Source organism: Urocampus carinirostris, chromosome 13, assembly GCF_059441175.1.
Source record: "Urocampus carinirostris isolate Australia breed hairy pipefish chromosome 13, RoL_Ucar_1.0, whole genome shotgun sequence".
Lineage (NCBI taxonomy): Eukaryota > Metazoa > Chordata > Actinopteri > Syngnathiformes > Syngnathidae > Urocampus > Urocampus carinirostris.
The window spans coordinates 26,176,376-26,200,273 of record NC_142361.1 but is presented as its reverse complement, the minus strand read 5'-3'; the positions used below and the strand labels follow the sequence as shown (position 1 = coordinate 26,200,273).

At 39.4% G+C, this 23,898-nt stretch overlaps 1 protein-coding gene and 1 non-coding gene across 2 annotated transcripts in view; one reads left to right on the top strand and one right to left on the bottom strand.

The window, feature by feature from the left end:
* dst (dystonin) overlaps window positions 1-23,898 on the bottom strand; it is a 152,559-nt gene that overhangs the window by 121,850 nt on the left and 6,811 nt on the right. Inside the window, exon 4 of the mRNA XM_088352010.1 lies at window positions 19,843-20,056. Within this exon, the coding sequence (XP_088208136.1) occupies window positions 19,843-20,056 (214 nt within the window). The remainder of the gene's footprint in view (window positions 1-19,842; window positions 20,057-23,898) is intronic.
* trnar-ucg (transfer RNA arginine (anticodon UCG)) lies at window positions 22,093-22,165 on the top strand. Its single transcript has one exon. It is a non-coding gene; the product is annotated as a tRNA-Arg (tRNA).

Genomic DNA, 23,898 nt, shown 5'->3' with positions numbered 1-23,898 from the left:
GGTTGAAATCAAAAGAAAATATAGAAAACTTACTAATTGATTAGTTTATAAAATAGTTGAGAGAAAAATCAAATGTAAAGCTAACCACTGTTTATAACTCAACTCCATCGATTACTGCTTTGCTCATTATTCAACTGAATTACGCTGGAATAGATTAAGTGACAATCAGCTGAAACTACGATTTTGCTTCATTAGAAAGAAGGTAGAAAGTTTGTGAAAATTCAAAATAATAATGTACTTTGTAAATACTCTCAGATCCCAAAGAAAAAAAGGAAACTAATCCGGAAATAGAAAGCAGGTTGATATGACAATTTCAGGTTTAGACCTCAACATGGGATTTAAGTTTACAAGAATGAGGTCAGAAAAAACATTCTACTGCTTCAATATAAAAGAAATGAAATCAATATGGGCATCTGGGGGAAGGAAAGTCTTCACCTTCACTTTAATGATGTCACTGTACAAACAGTGTGGCTGCCAGTAAATCCACAGCATGATGACACTGTGCTACACCTCTTTCCCACAGAGCCTGTGATCATCTCATGAATTAATCAATTGTATAGATTAGCAGGGAAAGTCTTCCAGGAAAGGCAGCGTCATTCACACACTATGCTCTGACGAGGTTTGTAATGGGTGATTGTTTTTTACAAATCATATAACGCATTTACAAGACAATGTAATTGTCTGCATCACTCAATATGAGGCTCTATCCATCACATGACACTGTGCAAAAAAAAAGCTGAGTGTGGTGTGTTTGATCACACACAAAAATTATATCAAGCATTAATATTAAAAAAATTGACGACGGGAAGTTTTTAATTATTAATGCGTACGTTTACATGCGGGCAATAATCCAAATGGAAACGGAATATTGCCAGTATTCAGGTTTCCGTATGTGAAGCCATCTAAACTCACGCAATAATCCGACAAAGTTCTTGGACAGACTGAGTATTCCGTTTGCAATGGTTGGGCTAATCCTTTAATTTTCGAATAATTCGTGCATGAATACACCTCTGAGTGATTCGATGGCTTGTAACGACGCAGTTTTCTTTGTCCAGGGTATATTTATGCCCCAAAGCACCAACCGTGGGACATGTAGTACTTTGACGAAGGATACAAGCAAACTTATTTGCTAAAAAAGAAAGCCTCATGTCTATTGGTTGACTTCTCTGGGACATTTCTATTTTATTTTCTACCCTTAAGGTGTAAATGGCCACATGTGTATCCATCTATATAGAATAGATGCAACAGTTGTATCCATCCATTACAGTGCAAGTCTGAGCTTTTGGCCTGCCACGTACAGGCACATCTTGTAAAAATACAAAACATAGCAGTGGAGCTCACTTTTGGAGTGAGGAAACAAGGACAGTAGATTGTTGATTTGGGGAGTGACATAAATGAAAACATCCTTTAATGTCAAAAGTTAAATGTGCAAATGACATCTGTTTGCAGAATTAAGTAGCTACCGCTTTGCCCTTCTAATTGGAATATTGATAACGCAATGTATAGAAGGTTATTTGTCTCAAGGCATATAAACAATTCATTTTGGTTGCTCCAATATCCCATTTCCAATCAGATTCTTGCCTGCATGTAAACATAGTCAATCTAATTATTTAAACATCACTCAATATCAAGCACCATCTGTCACATTAAACAGCCACCAGAAAAAAAAACAGAGCAGGACGCTGTGCGCTTGATTATCCACATAAAATAAATGGCAATAAGGTTTTGTTTTTTGTTTTTTGCAAATTACAGGGAGTTTTTTAATTTAGCTGTCAGTTACGAGTCGGTCTGCTTTGCCCCCATATTCAACCGGTTGCCCCCGTGTTAATGAGTCCACCAAAGAGCGCGAACCTGCCAGGTCCAGACACTTATTTGTGGACCTCAGCAGAGCACATGTGCGTTGCTTAAAATAGCTACAACCCTAAACCACACCGGTCCTGCAAAGGCACACGCTTATTTTCATGCAGCCAACGTGTGGAGTTTGTTGTGGATTTCGATTTAATCTTTCTATTTCGACACAGCCAGTAGTGTAACGCATAATCTCTTCATTATTTTTGAAAATATTGTGCAAAATGATGAGGCAAAATTCGTCTAGTTGTAAAAATGACATTCTAAAGCAATGATTTGGACAAAGAGGGGAGATTAGGATAGGGAAAACTGATTTTGGTGTAATAGCCCATAAACTTGTTGTAATACAGATTAGATGAATAGAATCACCTGCAGCAGCCTTTTATGCCCATTTTACCAAATAAAATATGAAAGGCATTTTGCTTCTTTCAAAATATTCTAATTGATATTATATCTAAAACAAAACAAAAACACACCTAATGACTGTTCTACCCATTTCCATTTGCATATTCAAATTCCCATTATTATGGAGGTACAGTGAACGCACCATGTTATACAGCTACCATGTGTAAACTTGTGAATTAACTCGGTCTAAAAATGTTTTTTAACCTATTTATAAACCCCCATTTGATTTTTTTTCATCTAATCACACAACAAAATAATTATTACCACGTTGTATACTCAAACACAATAAAAACATCGTGTAGAAACCCTTTTGACATGCTAGCAAGAAATAAGCATCGATTTCTGAATCAATTTCTTAGATTAATATTCCTTTAAAAAACGAATTTTTATTCCACACACAAACCGTAAAGTAACAACTCAAACGGTGTATATTCTAATACATTTCTAACACCACCTGAAAGTACATATTCTTACCAATTTGTGAAGAATTAGTGATATTAATTGCGAAGGGGCGTACTTTTCTTCTTTGACTAAATTAATTGTGGGTAGTCATTGCGCATACTGCCGCCCTGTGGCCAATTTATGAACAACAACATTCAGTATTACTTATTTTCATTGTATTACTTTTACTGCATTTTTAAAATAAGTAGTTCATTTTTTAAGTGTCTCTGTAATTTACATTTAACGTTTTTAAAGTACCCATATACCTTATCAAAATGGTTGTGCACAGGATCAGCAACAACCAGTAAGTTTTTTATTTCTTACAGTTTTATTAACATTTTGCATTTATTTGTTTGATACAAGCCTGGGTAGCAATGCCTAGAGTTGCCAGATATCCATTAATCTAGACTAAAACTAAATGTAGACGCTTTCAGTGACATTAACAACACCCACAGTCCAAAGGACTACACAGAGTCTTCAACACAGCCCAGAAAATTATCAGCTACTCCCAGCCTAGTCTGGAGAACATTGTCAGCCCGCATTATTTATTTATGTAGCTGTTAATCTCATTGCATTATTTTGAGGCACTTAAAACAGGCCAGTCTACAAGCAATACCTTGAGAATATTGCCTATCTATCCTTTTATCATTTTACAATTGTCTTTTCTTATTCTTATTCTAAGTCCTTCATTTCTTCATGTTGAGGTTTTTGAGTTTTCCTTGCCCTCGTGTAGGTTTTAGATCAGGGGATGGTGTCATAATAGTCTGTGGTTTGCAATAATCTGTGGTCTGTGCAGCCCTTTGAGACTCTTTGTGATTAAGGGCGTCACAAATAAACATGACTTGACTTGGCTTGTCATCTACTCTTGTCGTAAACAATGTACACTATGTTGTTATGAATGACAACAAAGACAATTTTATCATATTGTAATGATATTTAACATTTATTTTTGTACTCCGGGTTTTAAGAAGAAAGTTTGAGTGACACTTTTGCCTCTTTTGTTACACCACTTCACCTAAAATAACATCCTGAACTGAGAACTCCATGCAATCAACATTCAGACAGCATAATCCTTTTGACCGGAACAAAGAGGTGACATTCAAACATGTCGTGCTAAGAAATTCATCATGACAAGAACTTGCTTAACCCTCCTGCTGGATTTAATTCAAGTTTCTTATGACACCATTAAAACCTAATTGTGTTGGTAAACACAAGTGGTACAAGCTGTATATTAAAAAAAGACTAAAATAGATTACATCAAATGAAACTTGGTTTGTTTTCTGCGGCAAAATAATAAAACAAATTACAAAGCCTTCATTTTTACAACTCATGACATAAACACAAGTACATTAATCAAACAATGAAGACAAGTTAAGTATTGGTTGCAAAACACTTCCTCTTACGCATCAATTTAGGAAAGAATTCTGTCAACATGACAACTTTTTAAGCCGTAAACCTATATACAGACGAGACGGCGCATTTTTCCAATTCTTACAGAGTGACAAGACCTGTCCGTCTTCCCCACCGAGGGCAAGGCAAATATGTGAAAAAAAAGGTTCAACAAGTTCGGAGATTTCAAGACGGACCAAATAGCGTGTCAACGGGACAATGTAGAATAAAAAAGACAAGGTAGGGCATTTTACTAAGAGGGAGCGGACCGGTCCAAATATCGATATTATCCATACTATTGTTGTCAAATAGATAGTGTCTTCCCATTTTACCAATCACTATAATAATTGTTCTTATTGGGTAATAGGATTATACATACATTATAAAATTCAAATTCAATCTATTTGTGTTAACATTTTTTTTGCATTACTGACTTTACTTTTAAAATATTGTGCAATAGAAGGTTTATTTAGTTGTCTATTTGACATTGTTATAAAGTATTTGTATCTTAGTTACATTGCTGATTTTTTTTAATTGCCCCTCAAAGCTATAGAACCAGTTTAAACAAAGGGTCGTCATTCAGAGGAATTTTCCCCTACCGTTGTTCTTTATGTTTCGTTTTTCTCAAAGTTTAAGTTTGGTTTTACAGATCTCCCTTTCGATATAAGAGTGCTTTTTACCATTTTTCATTTATAGTACCTAGGTTACGTTTTGACTCACGGGCTGCTCTTTCAGTATAAAAGTGATTGTCAGCCATGTTTATTTTTGCACTTCGTAATTTGGAGCCTGGGATATTCTGTAAAAAAAATAAAAAATAAAGCCTTTCAATGGAACTGCTCATTTTCAGTGTCATGATTACCGATTGGAATCACCTGCGCCCGCTCATTTGGCGCCAGCCGCTGCATCTGATTGGCTCCCTGTCCCTATTTAAACCAAGTCCTGTCACTCTCCTGTTGTCGGTCCAACTGCAAACCTTTGTTGTTACGAGGCAAGCCTTTTTTGACCCTGACTCCCGCCTGTCCCATTTTTGCACCAGTTTTTCCACCTGTCAGTTCCTGATCTCCCCGTTTGTCTTTGGCTACGACCCGTTTTGATCCCAACCACGTCTGCTCTCCCGTACTGGCTTACAACCCGTTTCTGATCCCGACCACGTTTTTGCGCTCCTGTCCCGGCTATCGAACTGTTTTTCCGTCCCTGACACTGCCATCTCCCGCTACGGAAGACCCACTTCCGCGTTCGGATCACAATCCAATTGCGAGAGCGACTTGCTTCCTGCGTCCAGTGAGCGCCGGATCGCGGGCGCTGCCCTTCCTCTTTCTATATCTCATTAAATTTGTGAGAAACGCTACGCGATTGGGTCAACCTTTTGTGCTGGTCGTGACATTCAGATCTTATTTTGACCAACCTCTTGTATAATAATCCAGATATAAAAATGAACGCATAGATGAAGAAAAAAACAAGCTTCTCACTAGTTAATGAGTGTAGTGTTAGTTTGTTGTGCTGGCTGGCTGCTTATATAGTCACACATGTTCCCCATTTGCTACACACTGCAGACATAGGATTCTAAAAAAATCAGCATCTTTTAGAAAAATAGAGCATCTGCTGGTTGTGGTCATAAGTACAGTTGGTGATAAGTAAAAAACTTCTTTCAAACCTTTTTGGGGGGTATCTTTTATCTTTTTTTTCCACTGCCACTTCTTCTATCCGTCCTTCCGGGCGTGGCCCTGCCCATCCTCTTTCCCCATGCCGACTTTCCCACTCATCACATTTGTATGGGCCACCCACCCGTCATCCATCTCCATGGAGCCTGACTGTTACAGTATTGCACAAAAGACACTTTGTTTTTATGGGTGCAGCACACAAGTTCCAGAGACGTGTTCATGTGTCAAGTTGATAGCAGCGGCGGCGGTGCCGGACACTCCTTTTGACTGAGTATTTGACATTTAAACGCTAAAGTCTAAGCCAAGGTTTAAATGCTCTTTTCTTGCATATCATATTGAGGGCCTAAGGCAGTGTTAAGACTAAGTAACGCGATTACTTTTTTTCGGTAACTAGTACTGTAACGCATTATTGATCAAATTTGTGTCGTTCCTACTTGGTACATAACTAATTTACTCCGCTACTTTGAAAATGAGGATCATTAATTTCATCAAAAATAGTGTCCTGCTCCACTTATGTTCTCACATCCATCCCTCGATCCAGCAAAGCAATCAGTGAACGCCGTTTATACAACTGAATACAGTTATGGTGGCGCCATCTCAAGCACAGAGTACAGGAACACTGAATTTCTTCTCATGGAGATATCCTCACTACCGTATTTACTCGCATCAAAGGTGAATTTACAACTATGAAATAAAATACTGAAATAAGGGAGTCAGCTATTTTGGGCATATTTGGTCAGCCAGTGGCGACCAATAGGCAGCGCAGGGGATGAGTGGGGAACCTGAGAAGGCTTATACAGAAGCAACAAACTAATTCAATGGGGCAAGCATAAGCATAGAATTTACCGCTTTTTTTTTGTATAATTACTTTTGTAATACACCATGCCTGGAGCAAAAAAAAAACATCTGGGAGAAGGAGATCTTCCGGTGGAATGAATCCCAAAGACAAAATGGATATGGAGTGTCTCAGGTTGATTTGCTGGTTGTTCATGTTCACGCTCTCAGGATTGACAAATAGAAAACTATGAAAAGGCTTCACTTCTTCCACAAGTTAGTGTGCATGTTTTCTTCTCATTCTTTTGTTATGTGGTTATTTTATAGCAGTTTAGGGTGGTCGGTTTTTATGAGAGCATATAAAGCTATTTGTAATTAGATAGTTACTCACAGAGTGACGCACTACTTTTTGGTGTCTGTAATCTGTTTTTTAGTAACACACCCAACACTGATTTAAGGTCACTCACCCAAAAAAAATGAGAAATGTTCGGATTCGTACAGATGCTAAATATATTTGTTTTTCACTTTACATGTGAAGTATACCAACAAAGCAGTCATTTGAGGTTGCGTTATGCTTGTTGTATTTATTTGCTGTCATGGTGACGAGAAGAGCAGCAGGACCGGACTCCGTGCGCAACTTCTCTCACATGACATCATCTATTCCCATTCTGACTCACCAGAACTCATTCCAATCCGGCAAGCGCCACCCTTCCCGCCACTATGCACCAGGCTCTTTATTTTGTAACGGCTGCAGGAAATTGATTTTTTTTAGCAGTGATTGGTAAGCTATTGTTCGTTCAGCTGAGAATTGCTGTATTTTGTTTAAATAAGGAATTGATTTTTTTTTTACTTAAACCTCCCTATAAAATGTTTTAGTCAAAGAAAATATTATGATTTCTTGTTGCTTGGTTAATTTTTGTCCTCTTAAAAAGTAGGACTTCTATGCCGTGACGTGTTCTCAAAAACTGCTCTGAACATTGACAAGTGTAATATCATCCAGAGTGACTCAGTCAAAGATTTGACCCAAAACTGTCCTTTCAAACACACGTAAAGAATATTACTAGAACAGCTTTTTTCCATCTTTGCAACATTGTTAAAATTCGCCCTATGCTGTCTCATTTGGATGCGGAGATTATAATTAATGCCTTTGTTACCTCCCGTCTCGATGACTGTAATGCTCTACTCTCCGGTCTCCCGAAGTCCAAAATCAAGAGCCTTCAGCTGGTACAAAATGCTGCAGCAAGGCTTTTAACTAAGACTACGTTTGATCACATTACCCCGATTTTAGCTAACCTGCATTGGCTCCCTGTTAGCTTAAGATGCGATTTCAAGGTTCTGTTGGTAGTATAGAAAATCATGCATGGATTTGCTCGCTCATATCTTTCAGATTTTATTCCCCCCCCCATGTTCCGGTCCGGACCCTTCGCTCTGAAAATGCTGGTCTACTAGTGATCCCAAGAGCCAAGAAGAGAACCGCAGGTTCGAGAGCGTTCTACATTCGGGCCCCAGTGCTGTGGAATGCTCTTCCACCCCCTGTTGAAGATTTTGAGTTTCTCCTTGCCCTCGTGTAGGTTTTAGATCAGGGGATGGTGTCATAATAGTCTGTGGTTTGCAATAATCTTTGGTCTGTGCAGACCATTGAGACTCTTTGTGATTAAGGGCTATACAAATAAACATGACTTGACTTGACTTTACTAGCACTTCCATGATAAGATTTTGATTCTTTTTTTAAGTACCAAATACAAAATGCAGTACAAAACACAATGGCTTTGGAGATTTTCTTTGTGCTAAATTATGTTGTCATGTTAAAAACCACACCCTAATATTTATTAAAACATAAAATTAGTGTTGTATGGTACATTGTTTTACTGATAAAATAATGTTATAAATCTGAAGCGTCTTAAGAAAAAAAACAAAAATGGTCTATTTTTCAACTAAGAATTACCATGCTTTATTTTCCAGGCATTGCGAAAATTGTTTATTTTAAGCACTGTATTAGTTTTCTTATTTCACCTGATAAATATAAGTTTTCTTCATCCAACTCTCTTTCAGGCAGTCAGTTATGATTTAAGTCATATTTACATAAGTAGATAAAGAATATAACTGCCTGGAATGAATGAATAAATACACTAAATTTTTAACTTAACCCAAAAAATAAGTTAAAATAAAGTCCTTAATTCTTGAAGTTGGTTCTCACAAATAATACTAGCATTGCTTGGCTAATTGCAATATATATATATTATATATCATTTCCAAAGGCAAATGCCAGATTTTTTTTCCCTCGTTTAAAGAATTATTCTTTTACTTGCATGAGCAAAAATTAAAAAATATAAAGATATAGTAGAACTAAGAAAAATATTTAGCAAATAGGCTATTTTTTTTTGCCTAATGAAAGTGTGCTAAAAGTCATTGGAACTTCTAAACTTAGGTCTAAAAGCAAATGCAGATTAGAATGTCCCTGATCTCCAACTTTTGGAGTCAAGAGGGCAAATCTTGTCTAACGGTTGAACTCATTTTATTTCAAATCAAATTGCCACTAGTCACTGGAAAAGCAACAGTATTGTACCACTCAACTCCATAAGTATTGTAAGAACTGAAATGCACCGGGAGAAGAAACCCAGCTGCACAACAAAACAGATTGTCGCAAAAACTTTTCAGTTTTCAAGATGCTCGAACAGCCGACCAAACTGGCTTTGCTGGAACCGAGTGATCTGACACACCACAGCTTAGCTGCACACTCAAATGCACGCTAGCAAAAGCTGTCTTCACCCAATTCTAAAAGCTATTGTAAAACCACAACTGAATGTCAATGTTACCCAGAGTTGTTAAGTATATTATTACCTCTAATACCTATTTAGGCAGGCATTCTTGCAAGCTAGCACAAAAGCTCATACACTCCTCGCCCTGTGCTGATTGCGCTAGGCTAAATCACAATTGAGCTCAGGCCATTCATTTCTTTAACAATTCTCAATGTGTGCAGTCGAAAGCAAAAAAAATCATATTTTCAAATGTCATTAGATCAATAAAATGAGCACCTCATAAGGCCCCCGTGGCTTGCTTGTTCAGTAGTATCATGTCAGATCCCATTTCATAAATTTAAATGTTAAAATGCCTATTTTGTCAGAACCCAAACAGACGGTGGACCCAGACGCATAACGCTTTCACAAAAGCTTTATTTTACAGGAAGACGGGCAGTCATGTGCGGGAACACAAACACCAGCGATAGGGCGATCGCTGGACAGAAGAGATCGAAACCGGTCAGGACAGACGGGATCGATACCTGATACACGAGCAAGATACTGGACAGGACGGGATTGATACCTGATGCACAAGCAAGATACTGGAGAGGACGCGATCGATACTGGATACAACAGCAAGATACCGGACAGGTCAGGACAAACACCGGATACCGGGCAGGACAGTACAGACGGGATCGATACCGGATACACAATCAAGATACCGGACAGGACAGGACGGATGGGATCGATACATGATACACGAGCAAGATAACGGACAGGATGGGACAGACACGAGCAACGGGATCGATATCGGGATCGATATCGGATACTGGAGCAAGATACTGGACAGGACGAGACAGGCGGGATCGATACCGGATACTGGAGCAAGATACCGGCCAGGACGAGACAGACGGAATCGATACCGGATACTGGAGACTGGAGCAAGATACCAGACAGAACGAGACAGGCGGGATCGATACCGGATACTGGATACACGAGCAGGATACCGGACAGAGTCAAAACACAAGTCTTGCATGTGCAGAGGTTCGTTGACGGACTGACCAGGAGTGAATGAGAGCACTGAGTTTAAATAGGAGGGGAGCCAATCAGGCAGCGAGCAACAGCTGGCGCCAAAGGTTTTATGGGCTGTATTGTTGCTAGAAAGTAAGAAAAAGGGGAAGAAAGAATTAAAGATTAAATGATCAATATAAAAAGCGTCCAAAGATATTTAGGGGACAGGTCTCCGTTAACACCTTGGCTGCAACCAGTCATCCCTGGTGTGCTTTTGAGTTTGGTTGATTTTGAGATGTGATGTTTTTTACAAGAAAAAATCAATCTGGAAAAAAAACCACCTAGTGATGTTTGTGTGTATGAATCCGCAACTATTTTAGTCTACAGTCTACACAGAACAATTAATTCATCGTTTAGCCCTCTGGCGGTTGGCTCGTGTTTGTGTTATGATTTTGCTATGGGAATATGTTTATTTTCAGTCTTTTTATCACATGGGGAGAACCGCTCCAGGCTTAAACCGATCATAACAACAAAACTCAAAGCAAAACATTCCAGATTTCTTAAAAAATCCAACTAGATAATTTTGATTGACTCTATAAGATAGGTTAGCACATGGGTCCCAAACGTGGAGGACACTGGAACCAGGTAGCCCCCTAAGATCACCTGAGTACCCTGCGTACCAGTTCTGAAAGTAGCTTATCAGTGATGGGTTACTGCGTTTAAGGAAATAGGATTTCTAACCGGCAAGAGAAATCATTGACATGATCATCCATCCATCCATTCATCCATTATCTGCAACGCTTAACCTCACTGGGGTCGCGAGTTTGCTGGTGCCCATCCCAGCTATCTTCAGGCAGTGGGCAGCGGAAACCTTGAACAGGTTGCCAGCCAGCGACAAACAATTCACCCGCTCATTCACGCCTAAGGACAATTTTGACCGGCCAATTAACCTGACATGCATGTTTTTGGAATGTGGGAGAAAACTGGAGTGCCCAGTGGAAACCTACGCAAACACGGGGAGAACATGCAAACTCTGTACAGGAATGCCGGTGACTGGATTTGAACCCATAACCATGAATTATATATTTAAATCACTCTGTCCCCTAATACGAGATGTTTAAACTGAGCTGATTTTAACCGTACTTCTAATAATCACAACCGTGGTTAAATCATAGTTATAACATGGTAACAACATAAAAATAACGTTTTGTTATTATTTATCTTCTTAACACACCCCGATTTTAGAAATCTATTTTGAGACTAAATCATGTCTAGAATAGGCCAGATCAAGTCCAAAATATAACGTACAAATAGGGATAAAGGTTCTAATGTATTACAAATTACAGCAGGTTTGACGTTTAGGATTTTAAAAATGCAGTAATGTGTAATAAAATATAAATGTGAACGCCATCTCAACAGTGTTTTTTGCGTATTTTTTACTACAGTTTTACAAATTAGTCGACTGTGCCTATTCTAACCCTATATCGAATTGTTGAAATCCTGGTAATACTATAATAATAGCGTAGTAACACCATTTTAATAACCTCAGTTATTTTAGAATCACATATCAAACTGGTAGTCTTTGGTATTCCTAAATACTAACAAAAAAGTTGTTTTCAGCTTCAAAAAGATTTGCTGACACCCAGCACTTGAATGATATGTTTATTCTTAAAATATAGCACATCAACTAGTAACCAACCACTCTGAAATGTGAAATGAAGCAAAAAACAAAAGAGCACCTTGGGTTTATAACCGTCAGTGGCAGGTAAAATTATCTTTTAAACAGACTACTAGTGATTGATACAAAATTGAAAAATAACTCTATTGCAACCAGGTAAAACCTTACCAAGAAAATAACAAAAAAATCTAAAACAGGAGTCACCAACATGTAGCCTGAGAGGCCAGCGGCTATGGATCATTGCGATTTTCTAGGAAATGAGATTTCTAACTGCTGAAATATCTTAATGGTTGACTGAGTCTATTTTAACATCACTTCTGATAATAAAAGTCCGGTAATAATATAGTATTAACACAGTTACTACATAGTAATAACATGATACGTTATAATTTTAGAAATGCGCACACACAAAAAAAAAAAAACTTGCGTCTTACCCTTTTTGATAAAGTCCATTTCTAAAGCAAACAATAGTAGGGTGTCTCCTGTATGCTAGCACTCTCTTTAATGTGATAGCAACAAGCTATAGAAGTCAACTCCCTGCCGGTCACACTAATTTTGTTATATCATATGATCTCGACATAGTCAAAGCCACGTGTCTTAGAACCGCTGAGAGAACAAGCTCATAAATGAATCTTTGTGTCCGATCTTTTATCATGTATTTATTTGTTATTTGCTTTTCTCCCGTGTGCATGTTGGACACAAACGTGGAAATCGCGGCTGTCAGTTCCAGTCAAAGCTCTACCCGATCTCTGCCCTTCGGCCTGGAATTGACCGCTCGTGTGCATGATTTTGTCTTAGAGATGCAGACTGCTCTCATGTGCAGCATCTCCGAAGAGGAAACGCCTAATTGTGCTCTGTCATTGTCTCATCTTCACCACGAGTGAAAAGCTAGCCTAGCTACAAATGTATCTAGAGAAACGCATCACATTAATGACAGAGATGTACAAAAATATTATTCCGGGATTCTAACCAGGTTCAAAGAAAAAGAAGAATAGTTCCAACAAAAATTGAGTCAGATTTGTGATGAGGTATTAAATGCCACTAGGTGGCTATAGAATTTTGTGCTGGATATTAGAAACAGAAATACATTTTATTTTCTTCGTTGGCAAACAAAAAGTGCAGCAGTATGCATGGTCATGTAACAAGACCATCCGGACTGGCCAAGATCATTCTCCAGGCACAGTCCAAGGAGACAGGAGGAGAGGAAGACCGAAAAAGAACTGGGCGGACAACGTCAAGGAATGGACAGGTGCCAACTTTGTCACAACCCAAACTCAGGCCAGGAACCGTCAGCGGTGGAGTAAGCTGTCCAGAGTTATGTCCTCAGTGGTGCCCCGAAACTAACTTTTCTCAACAATGCTTAAGACGAATACAGCTACTTTTGAATAGTAATCAATACTAGGTTCTGTTACCACTTGTGCGTTTGAAACACAAAACAAGGTACAAGCAAAGTACTTTGGTAAAAATGTCACAAAATACTGCAAATACCAACCTATTTACCTTTAGTACAGACAACGCTGGGTAAAAGGGAAATAGTGTGCACGCCCTGTGTATAACCCCGCCCAACCGATCAAATTGCTTTAGGTGCTTTGCTAGAGCTTCTGGGTAAAACATTTGTTTTTGGTTCAACTGTGTTCTGTAGCTTATCATCAAAAGGTTTCCCAACAATTAACATGGATTGTTTAATGAGGTTCCATATTGTGGATTCTTTAGCGATCTACAGCCACAACGGGGTCTGTTGGTGTTACAGCTTGTCTGTAAACTGTAGTTAAAATCATAACATATATAGAGATGTATAGCTAGCTATGTATAGTTATATGTAGGAATATGTATAGCTTTATGTAGCCTGCTCCCTTGGAGTCTGATTGGCTCCCTGTCCCTATTTGCACCGACTCCTTTCTGTCACCTGTTGTCAGTCCTTTTGCAAACCTCAGTTAACACTCGGTAAGCCTTTTTCGACCCTGATTCCCACCTGTTTTTTTGCTCCTGTCTCTTCCCCGGCTCTGGCCCGTTTTTGATCCTGATCACGTCTACTGTGCCGTCCCGGCGTTCAACATCTTTTGTCCCCGACCACGTCTACTCTCCTTTCCTGGCTTACGACTCGCTTACGACCCCGACCACTTTTTTGTCCCGGCTACTGAAACGTTTTCTGCTCCCAACACCGCCATCGCTCGCCAGGGAAGTTCCACTTCTGTGTTAAGAGCGACCTGCTTCCCGCGCCCAGATGGTGGGCGCAACCCTTTCCCTTTCTTCTGATAAAATTGAGAGAAATGCAACGCAAGTGGGTCCTGTCTCCGTTCTGGTCTTGACAACAGATATTTTTATAGCTATATATAGATATATAGAGCCATATGTACTCATTAAAAAGCCATACATGACTTGTGAGCCATTGGTCCCAGCCCCTGTTTTCAGCATCACCACTAATATCGGCCTATGCCACGAGTACTGAAAAAACACCTTAATATATGTGCCCATCCCTATTTGGTGTGACAAAAGAAGATAAGAGGTTTTCACTATCCATCTTTACCATTAAGCAACAACCATTTCTTAAGACAAGTATCAGTACTTTGAAAAGTCATCAATACCAAGCAATCATATCACTTGTGCATTTGAGACAATCAATTATCCTCCCCTAGGTGAATATTTATGAGTAAATCACCCTTTTTCCCTTTACTTCTTAACTATAGTTTATGATACTGAAAAATACTGGTATCGGCTTATGCCACAAGTACGGATGCCTTGAAAAAACACTGGTAAATGTATGTGCCCATCCCTAGTTATACATAGAACAAAAGAAGCGAAGACTTCTTCACCAGCCATCTTTAACACAAAGAAACAATAAAAATACAATTACAAATTCATTTGTCATTAAGGGGATTTTTTTTCTGTGTTTTTAACACAGTGGTAGGTCCTTTAGAACAGAAGACAACAAGAGGGCTAATAGATGTGCCCATCCCTATTTGGTAAAACACAAAAAGAAGCAAATACTTTTTCACCATCCATCTTCACCATTAAGAAGTAATTGATTTTAAAACACCTAGGTAAGATTACGTGTTGACATTAAAGACATTTAATTATCTTCTATGCAAAAAATAACTAAATATGAAAATAAAATAAGAATAGAGTTCCATTAATTTTCCAGAAGAAAAAAATAACATTTAAAATAATGAATATCTGCAAACGGTTATTAACCGGTAGACCATTTTTTCCCCGGTACCCTGTCCTAATCAAGTGAAATTATTTCGTACAGGAAATAAACGAAAAAGTGTCACAATAAAATATACCATACGTATTTCAACTACAAAGAACTACAAGGCAAAACAAAATTGACACGGAGTAAGCAGAAAACAAATAGAGTGACCGCCCTGTCAAAATAATTCAAGCTATGATGTCACACGTGAAATATTTCCACCTTTCCACGGCTCGCTCTAATAAGGATATTATGAGAGCAGACAAGGGGCGAGGGGCGGCTGGCTGGTTGACTGGCTGCTAGGGTGGGTGGGGGATATTTCCCGCTGACGTTTCTCGCAATTCCACGGGCAAAATTCCACGCCACCACGCTCCCTCCCACGCCACCTTACCTTTATATTTTTCCAAAACGTCCTCATAGGCTTGGAGGTATTCCTTTTCATCCGAGAGAGCGTAACCCTGCGCGGCGTGCTGAGCCATAACACGGCCTCCCCACACTGGCGGTGGACGGGGGACACGGCATGTGCGCGTGCGCGAACGTGGAAATTTTGCGCGTGTGCGCTCCACAAGAGTGATCTGCGCTGTTGTTATGCCGGAGGAAACGCCCTAAGTCCCTCCCTAGAGTGCCATTTGTCCAATCAGAGACGTTTCCGCTCTGGGCTTGACTGCGTTGTTCGACAGGCAGCTGAGAGGACCCGCACGCTGTAAAAAGTGTCATGGGTGACTGTCATAATTGACAAATTTTGATTTTTTTGGAGGGCGAGGATGATGCAGGCATTTCTTGTAGCGTCTGAGAGAGGCGCTTTGTAGCTTAGCTGCTTTGAAATTTAAACGTCAAGGATATTTATTTTATTTTCTTTTTTATTTTATTGTTTATTTTCTCTCACGTTTACCGTTTATTTATCTCTCTGAGTGATTTTATCTCTTTGTTTCCCTTTCTCTTTCTTTCTCAGCTTCACTCTCTATGTCCCTCTTTCTCTCTGTGTTTTTCTGTCTGTCTTTTGCTTTTACTTCCTTCTTTCTTTCATTCTTCACATCTTTCCTTCTTTCCTTCCTTCTTTCCCTTCTACACTTTACTTTCTTCTTTCCTACATGTTTCACTCCATTCTTTATTTTCTTTAATTCCTTCAATTATTTCCTTCTTTCCTTCCTTCTTTCTTTCCCGCCTGCCTTTACTCCTTCCTTCTTTCTTTATTTCGTTCTTTATCTATTTCTATCTCACACACACTCTTTAACTCTCTCTCTCTCTCTGTTTTTTGTCTCTAATTTCTCTTTTTATTCTCATAACCCCCCTTTTGTTCTCTCATTCTCTCTCTTGCTTTCTATCTTTTTCTCTGTTATTGTCATTCCCTCTATCTTTCTCTGTTACATTCCCTTTTACTCTATCTTTGTCTCTGTCATTCGCCTGCCCTCTATCTCTTTCTGTGTAATTATCTTTCCTTCTATCTTTCTCTCTGTGATCCTCTTTACTTCTATTTCTCTCCATCATTCTCTTTCACTCTACATGTCTCTCTGTCATTGTCTTTTGCTCTACCTTTCTCTCTGCCATTCTCTTTCCTTCTATCTTTCTCTTTGTCATTATTTTTACTTCTCATTCTCTTTCCCTTTCTTTTTTGTCTATCTTTCTTATTCTTCATTACTCTATTTATCGCTCCTTCTTTGGGTGTCTCTTTCTTTCTTTCTTTCTTTTTTTTTTCTTTCTTTCTTTTTTTCTTTCTTTCCTTTTCCTTGCTATCTCTTTGTGTGTTTATGTCTTTCTTCTACCTTTCTTACTCGTTCTCTCTCTCTGTCTCTTTCTTTCCTTTCCTTTTTTCGTGCACTCTCCTATTTTCTTTCTTTATTTTTCTATTACCTAGCATCTAGATAGGTGACCAATTGCAGGTATTGGTATTGATACCAAAGCAGTACAGTATCTGTCCTCCTGACTGTGTCTGATACCAGTAACCACTGCCCCCTAGTGGCCATTTATCAATCAATTATAAAACATCCATCCATCCATTATCTGCACCGCTTGTACTCAGTAGGATCGCGGGGGTGCTGGAGCCCATCCCCGCTGTCTTCGGGGAGTGGGCAGAGGAAACCCTGAACTGGCTGCCAGCCAATCGCAGGGCACACGGAGACAGACAACTCACTTGCTCATTCACACCTAGGGACAATTCAGACCGGACAATTAACCTGTTTTTGGAATGTGGGAGGAAATCCACACAAGGACAGGGAGAACATGCAAACTCTGCACAGGAAGGCTGGTAGCTGGATTTGATCCCATGACCTCAGAACTGTGCCGCAGACGCGCTAACCACGTATCTACTGTGCCGCCTCAATAAAAACAGATGCATCTTTATTTGAACAAAGACTGCCATCTTCTCACAATATTCAACTCTTAGAACCCAACATAGACTAATATAATTTATTCAACCAGCTTCATGTGACCTCAAATGATAGCTTCCATCCATTTGCGAACAAAATCGCATCCAACAAAAGACCAAGATGTTGAGACTAACCTTTTTCAAGCTAAAAGCTACTTGTTTGTTACTGAATAGCATGAAAGGTTACCATCTTAACATCCATTTTCTGACCAGCTTATCCACACTAGGGTTGCGGGGATGCTGGAGCTGATCCCAACCAGTCTTCGGGCAATGCACACGGAGACAGACGAATCACTCGCTCACTCAAACTTAAGGACATTTTGCACCCGCCAATCAGTTTGCCATGCATGTTTTTTTGCCATGTGGGAGGAAAACAGAGTACTCGGAGGAAACCCACATAAAATTGGGGTAGACGTGGAAATTTTGCACAGGGAGGCCGTTAGCTTGAATTGAACCCGGGACTTCGGAACTGTACGGCAGACTGCTAACCACTCATCCGCCGTGCCACACCCACTTTAACATGGGATTTCTAAAATGACAACTTATGTTATTACTATTTTCTTACTTGGTTATTATTTATGTTATTACCAGGGTGTAATTAGTAGGTTTGAAATGAGCTCAGTCGACCACTAAAGCATTCGCTTGCTGCTTCACACTGCGAAAAGTGTGGTTTTAAAAAAGGATAATAAAAAAAGCAAATCATAACAATCTCACTTGACAACCAGATATTTTTGGACGTTGAAATTTTGGCTATTTTGGGTTTAATTTAGGACACGATTTAGACATTGTGTTTACATTGTCAATGTGGAGTTGGTGAGCATAGATTTAAATTATTCTAAGTACTGTATTATTTTTCCTATTTTATAATATATTATTTTGAACATTTTTAGCATATTTTTAGGGTGTCATGATTACTGATGTGACTCAGCTGTGCCCGCTCCTTTGGTGCCAACTGCCACGGGCTTTGATTGACTCCTGATCAGTATTTGTACCCAGTCCTGTCTGTCCCCTTTTGTCAGTCCATCTGCCAACCTCAGTTAACACTAGACAAGACTTTTTTGACCCTGACTCCCACCTGTCCCGTTTTTTGCTTCAGTCTGTCCCCCGGCTTCAACCTGTTTTTGCTCCTGACCACGTCTACTCTACCGTCCCGGCTTTCGATCGCTTTTTGTCCCCGACCACGTCTTTTCTCCTATTCTGGCTTACGACTCGCTTCTGACCCCGACCACGTTTTTGCTCTCCTGTCCTGGCTACTGACCCGTTTTTCCGTCCCCGACACCGTCATCGCTCGCCACGGAAGATCCACTTCCGTGATCAGAGCAGAATCCGAGTATCAGAGCGACCTGCTTCCCGCGTCCAGCAATCACCAGATCGTGGGCGCAACCCTTTCTCTTTCTTCCAATAAAACTTGTGAGAAACGCAACGCAAGTGGATCCTGTCTCCGTTCGGTTGTGACAAAGGGAATTGAATCTTTGGTGAATGTGAGATGTGAGTAGGCTCTTGACTCTAGCCAACTCATTTTTTCCTCCAAAAATATCTTTATTTACAAATTTAAATTTAAAGTGTTATGAATGGATATTTTAGTTACGCTGATAACAATTGTTCCTGATTTTTTGTTTAATTTTATTTTATTATTAAGAATATGTACAGAATGCTACAACGAAACACATGTACAATATAAGATGTTAAACTACATAAATAAACACCCCCTTTTTTGTGCAATAGAGTCACTATCCCTATTCTGAAACTGTCTGGCATGTTGTCTCGACTGGAAAATTCGTTAAAAACAGTAATCAAAGCCGGTGCTAAAATATCCCAAAAAGTCCGATAAAATTCAAGGCTGAGCCTGTCCTCCCCGGGTGATTTTCCTTTTTTAAAATTCTTTATGCAATCATCCAGTTGGTCTTGGTAAAATCTGATGCTAAAAAGGGGTCTTGACGCACTGATCTCGAGAAATAATCTAATACATGCCCCATTTCATTCTCATGTGTTTCTTTCCTTTCATATATTTTTTGTAGTAGTCTTGACTAATTTTGTTATTTCACTACTTTCCTTTGTCATCAGCCCGTTTTCGTTTTTGAGTTTAAAACACGTTTGAAAAAGAATATATGGTGTAAGATATTTTTGTATTTTCTAAGGGAAAATACGACAGTTTGTAAGGGCATGGAGGCCTGGAGGTTGACGGGTATGCTAATGTGGTCCAAATTTAGCCATTAAACGGCCAGTGGGCACCACGTGACTCCAGTTCCACCAGTCCAAAATAAAGCAAAACCCTTTTCAAAATGCCACAACAAAGCCAAACCACATGTGCGCATGCGCACTATAGCACCCTCCCCTCTTACCTGCGATTCTGAGCACCGCTCTCTCGGCCGGATCCAGCACGGACCCCCCCTGAATTTTCCTTTTGGACCTCTCATGCCTGGGCAGATTCCATGGCAAGGTGTCGCCCGGTGCCGGAGACGCCGACCCGGATTTGATGCTGAAATCTTCCTCCTCGGATAAATCCGCCGAGGATGACATGGAGCCGTGCAGGGAAGGATTCCCCGAGCAGGAGCTCTGAGACAAAGAAAATGGAAAAAAAAAACATTGCTTTAAATTTTGATCCACACCACAAAAACATCATCTGCCTAGCATTAGTGCGCGCTTTTGGTCTAAGTGCGTTAATGAGGCGCATTTTCCCCATTAATAAAGCTAATTATAACAATAGCACCCCCGCCAGGTCAACACTCACCACGCTGTACATCCTTGCAAATGTGTTTCTATCTCCTCCGCCTGTCAAGTGAAGCTTGCGTGCATCGCCACGCCCTTGTGAGGATGCAGCTCGCCTTTTGCGCTCATTTAGCGATCGCGCGAGCTGATGTCAGAGATGATGGCGCTTCGGGTGTGTGCGAGATTTTGCCGTGACGGGAGGGATGCGAGAAAAAAGAAACTGGCACGATCGTTTCCCCCCACGAGAAGATCTGCAGCCAACAGCGACCCGCAAAGGTGATGGAGGGATATAAATGCAAAACGAAGATGTTGTGTGCAACATAAGGTGGCATCTTTGAGGGAGAGGGGATTTGGATGTAATTATAGGGAATATGTGCCAAGATGGTTTCTCACATACTGGAGATCAAAATGGAATTTGTAGAAAATTGAATAATTATGAAATATCACTGTCTGTACTGTTCCATGGTTACATGCCATTTAATTGCGTCTCTATCATGGTACTCCAAGACTGTTTTTTTACAAAAAGGCCTTTCACACAAAAACAATATTTTTCAGAAAACGCGCTGATTAAAATGACAGAACCACAATTGTTAAGGTCATCCTTAATAAAATGCAACTCCTTAAGCTGATCACCTTCATAGATGATAAGGATCTATCTGAGATCTACCCCAACTTTTGAACTGCCCTCGAGATTTCAATCACTCTGCCAATCACGGTGCTGCCAGACAGGGGCTTTTCAAAACTGAAGTTGATAAAGTCGTACCCGAGGTCAACCATGTTTTAGAATTGGCTCTCTGGCCTTGCTGTCATCAGCATTAATCACGAAATGGGGAAGCAGATTGCTCATGACGATAATGTCAGTGATTTTGGATCAAAGAAAGCCAGAAAAGTCAGGTTTTAGTTTGTCTTTTCGTTTCATTTTATAACTACATTTTGTTTAGTGTGTTTTCTAATGTCTGTAAATGTGTGATATTCCCCATAAGAATATAAGTCTATTCTATTATTTCATATTATTGTTCTCTTCACTGGCCCTGCAACTGGCTGGCAACCAGTTCAGGGTGTCCCCTGCCCCCTGCCCGAAGATTCCTGGGATGGGCTCAAGCATCCCCGCGACCCTACTGAGGCTTAGCGGTGCAGATAATAAATGGATGGATATTCTCTTCAAATTTATATGGATATAGTGTATATGTATCTATTATTTAAGCATTGTTTATGAATATTTGCCCTTTTAATTATTATTACATATTTATATCTTTTAGTTAAGCATTTGTGCAATTGACAAATATATCAACCTCTTTTATGCGTGTTAAATATTTGTCTTGGCAATTTTTGGGCGTTGGGGGGCACACTTGGATGGGGTCTCGCCTAAGGAGCACTTTAGTTTAGAACTGCAACTGTATGTACAAACTAATATAGAACTCACATACCTGTCAACCTGTACGGTTTTGCCGTACAAAGTACGTTTTTTATGCATTTTAAGACGTGTACGACGTACGAGAAAATCTGGACGGAAAAACGCAAATTTGTATATTTTCGGGTACCATCCGGTATACACCGACTATCACGAAATGGTAAATCAATCAAATCAAAGGAGTTCGCCGCGGAAGCCTCTATCTCAGTATCGTTTTTTTCCGTTGCAAACGAAGCGAGCGGTTTGATGCTACTGTGCGCATGCGTCTGCCGCCTGGGGATTTCCCATCATGCATCATTCCGGGGAAAAAAAAATGGTGCATGATTATTTTGTATTTTGTACGGGAAAATACGAGTTTGTACGGGCATGGAGCCGTGGAGGTTGGCATGTATGAACTCACATGCTCAGAGACCGGTAGTGAACCCTCGACTTTTGCGTTCCGAGAAGACTTTCAATGTTCAACTAAACACGTGACCATGTGGCCTAATGGATAAGGCGTCTGACTTCGGATCAGAAGATTGGGGGTTCGAGTCCCTTCATGGTCTGCTTGACATTTTAAACGAATAACGGTCAAACTATGCTGACACATTCAAGGCATCAAGGAAAAAAATGTATTAGCCGCCCACATGTGAATAATATTCAATCAGGTGTTATCATTTGTCATGAGAAAGTTTTATATTTGGAAAATATTAATATATTCTAAAGATGTACTAGAGCAACTTGGTGGTTTCATTTTTTTACCTCTCGATAATGTGCACATGGCTTAGGGTTTGTGCAGTGCTATTGTGTTTGTATTGACTTCAAAATTCATCATCATAGAACATAGAAATATTCTTCCCTTTAGTTTCTGTCAAAGCGAGAAGAAATTGTGAAAGTTGCTCTCCAGCGCACACCAGGAACTTAAACGCATGTTACAAAATGTTCAGCACCATGAAGTACAAGATCATTGCATAGTTTTGAAGACGTCCCTCAAAAGTTGTCAAAAAGGAAGAATTCTAATTTAAGAACCTAAGCACAAGAAACGCTTCTTAGGTCAACCCAATTGTTAATAATAGAAAGCCCTTCATCTTCCCTTCACAGTTCATCACAGTCAAAAGTTGAAAACTTGAATTTTTATCATCTATTGATCGAGATTCCTCTCAAAAATGTCCGGATTGTAAAACAAAATGGTAGCCACAGAAAGTAAGTGTGTTCCCAGAGTCAAGCTTTTAATGATCATTTCTTTTATGTAAGAAGCAATCTGGATCCGGAAAAGAATAGCAGATGGATTAAAGCCCATCCAATGTTTTTCCTCAAATTACGGCTTATCTGTTGCACTTCTTAGTTCCGTATTAATACGTCCACAAATGTTTTGTCGTCTTAATGATTTGCGGATAAAAAGTGCTGTTTTTAGATCTGTGTGCAGGAGCAAAACAACCGATCACCTATAAATAGAATCTTTGAAGCTCTTCTAAGCACCCTTGTCGTCAGAAAAGAGGCACAACTCACTCACTAATTCTATTTTAACTCAAGCCAAGGTAAAATCATTTGCCGTCTACATACTGTATTTATATCTATCATTTAAGCATTTTATTAATATTTGCCCTTTTTATGATTATAGCATATTTATATCTTTTGGGTTAAGAACCTTCTTAACCCAAAGGTCAAGAAAAGCAAAATATTTTGTTTTTAGAGATTTTTAGAGAACGACACCATATATTTTAAGACTAAATTTAACAAAACCATTATACCTGCTCTCCAGACAAAAGCTAATTCTTCAGCACGTTAAATTTCACTATGTGATGTTTGATGATTTGATTAAAAAACTATGAAATAATAATAATGCCAGAGCCTGTGTTCCATATGAATATAAGTATACCACTTAAAATTTGTCTCTATAGAGAGCTGAGGCTCATTTTGACTGTCCTTTTTGTCCTAAACAATGGTTTCAAAACAAGGTGCAAGAAAAGTTCGACTGTTAAAATGTCACAAAATACTGCAAACAAGGATACCAACGTATTTACTTTCAGTGCAGACGGTGCTGGGCGAGGCGGAGTGCACGCGTCTTGTACTGTATATAGATCCGTGCATTCCAACCACTCACCCAATCAAATTGCTCTAGGTGCTTTGCAAGAGCTTCTGGGTATTTAAAGTTTGATTTGTGGCTTTTCATCAAAAAGTATCTAAAAAATGAGCGATTTACAGCCAAAACGGGGTTTGTTGATGTGACACCTTGATTGTAAACTGTGTTTAAAATGATCTCCTATATATACTCGACTAAGCCCTACATTAGTTGGTG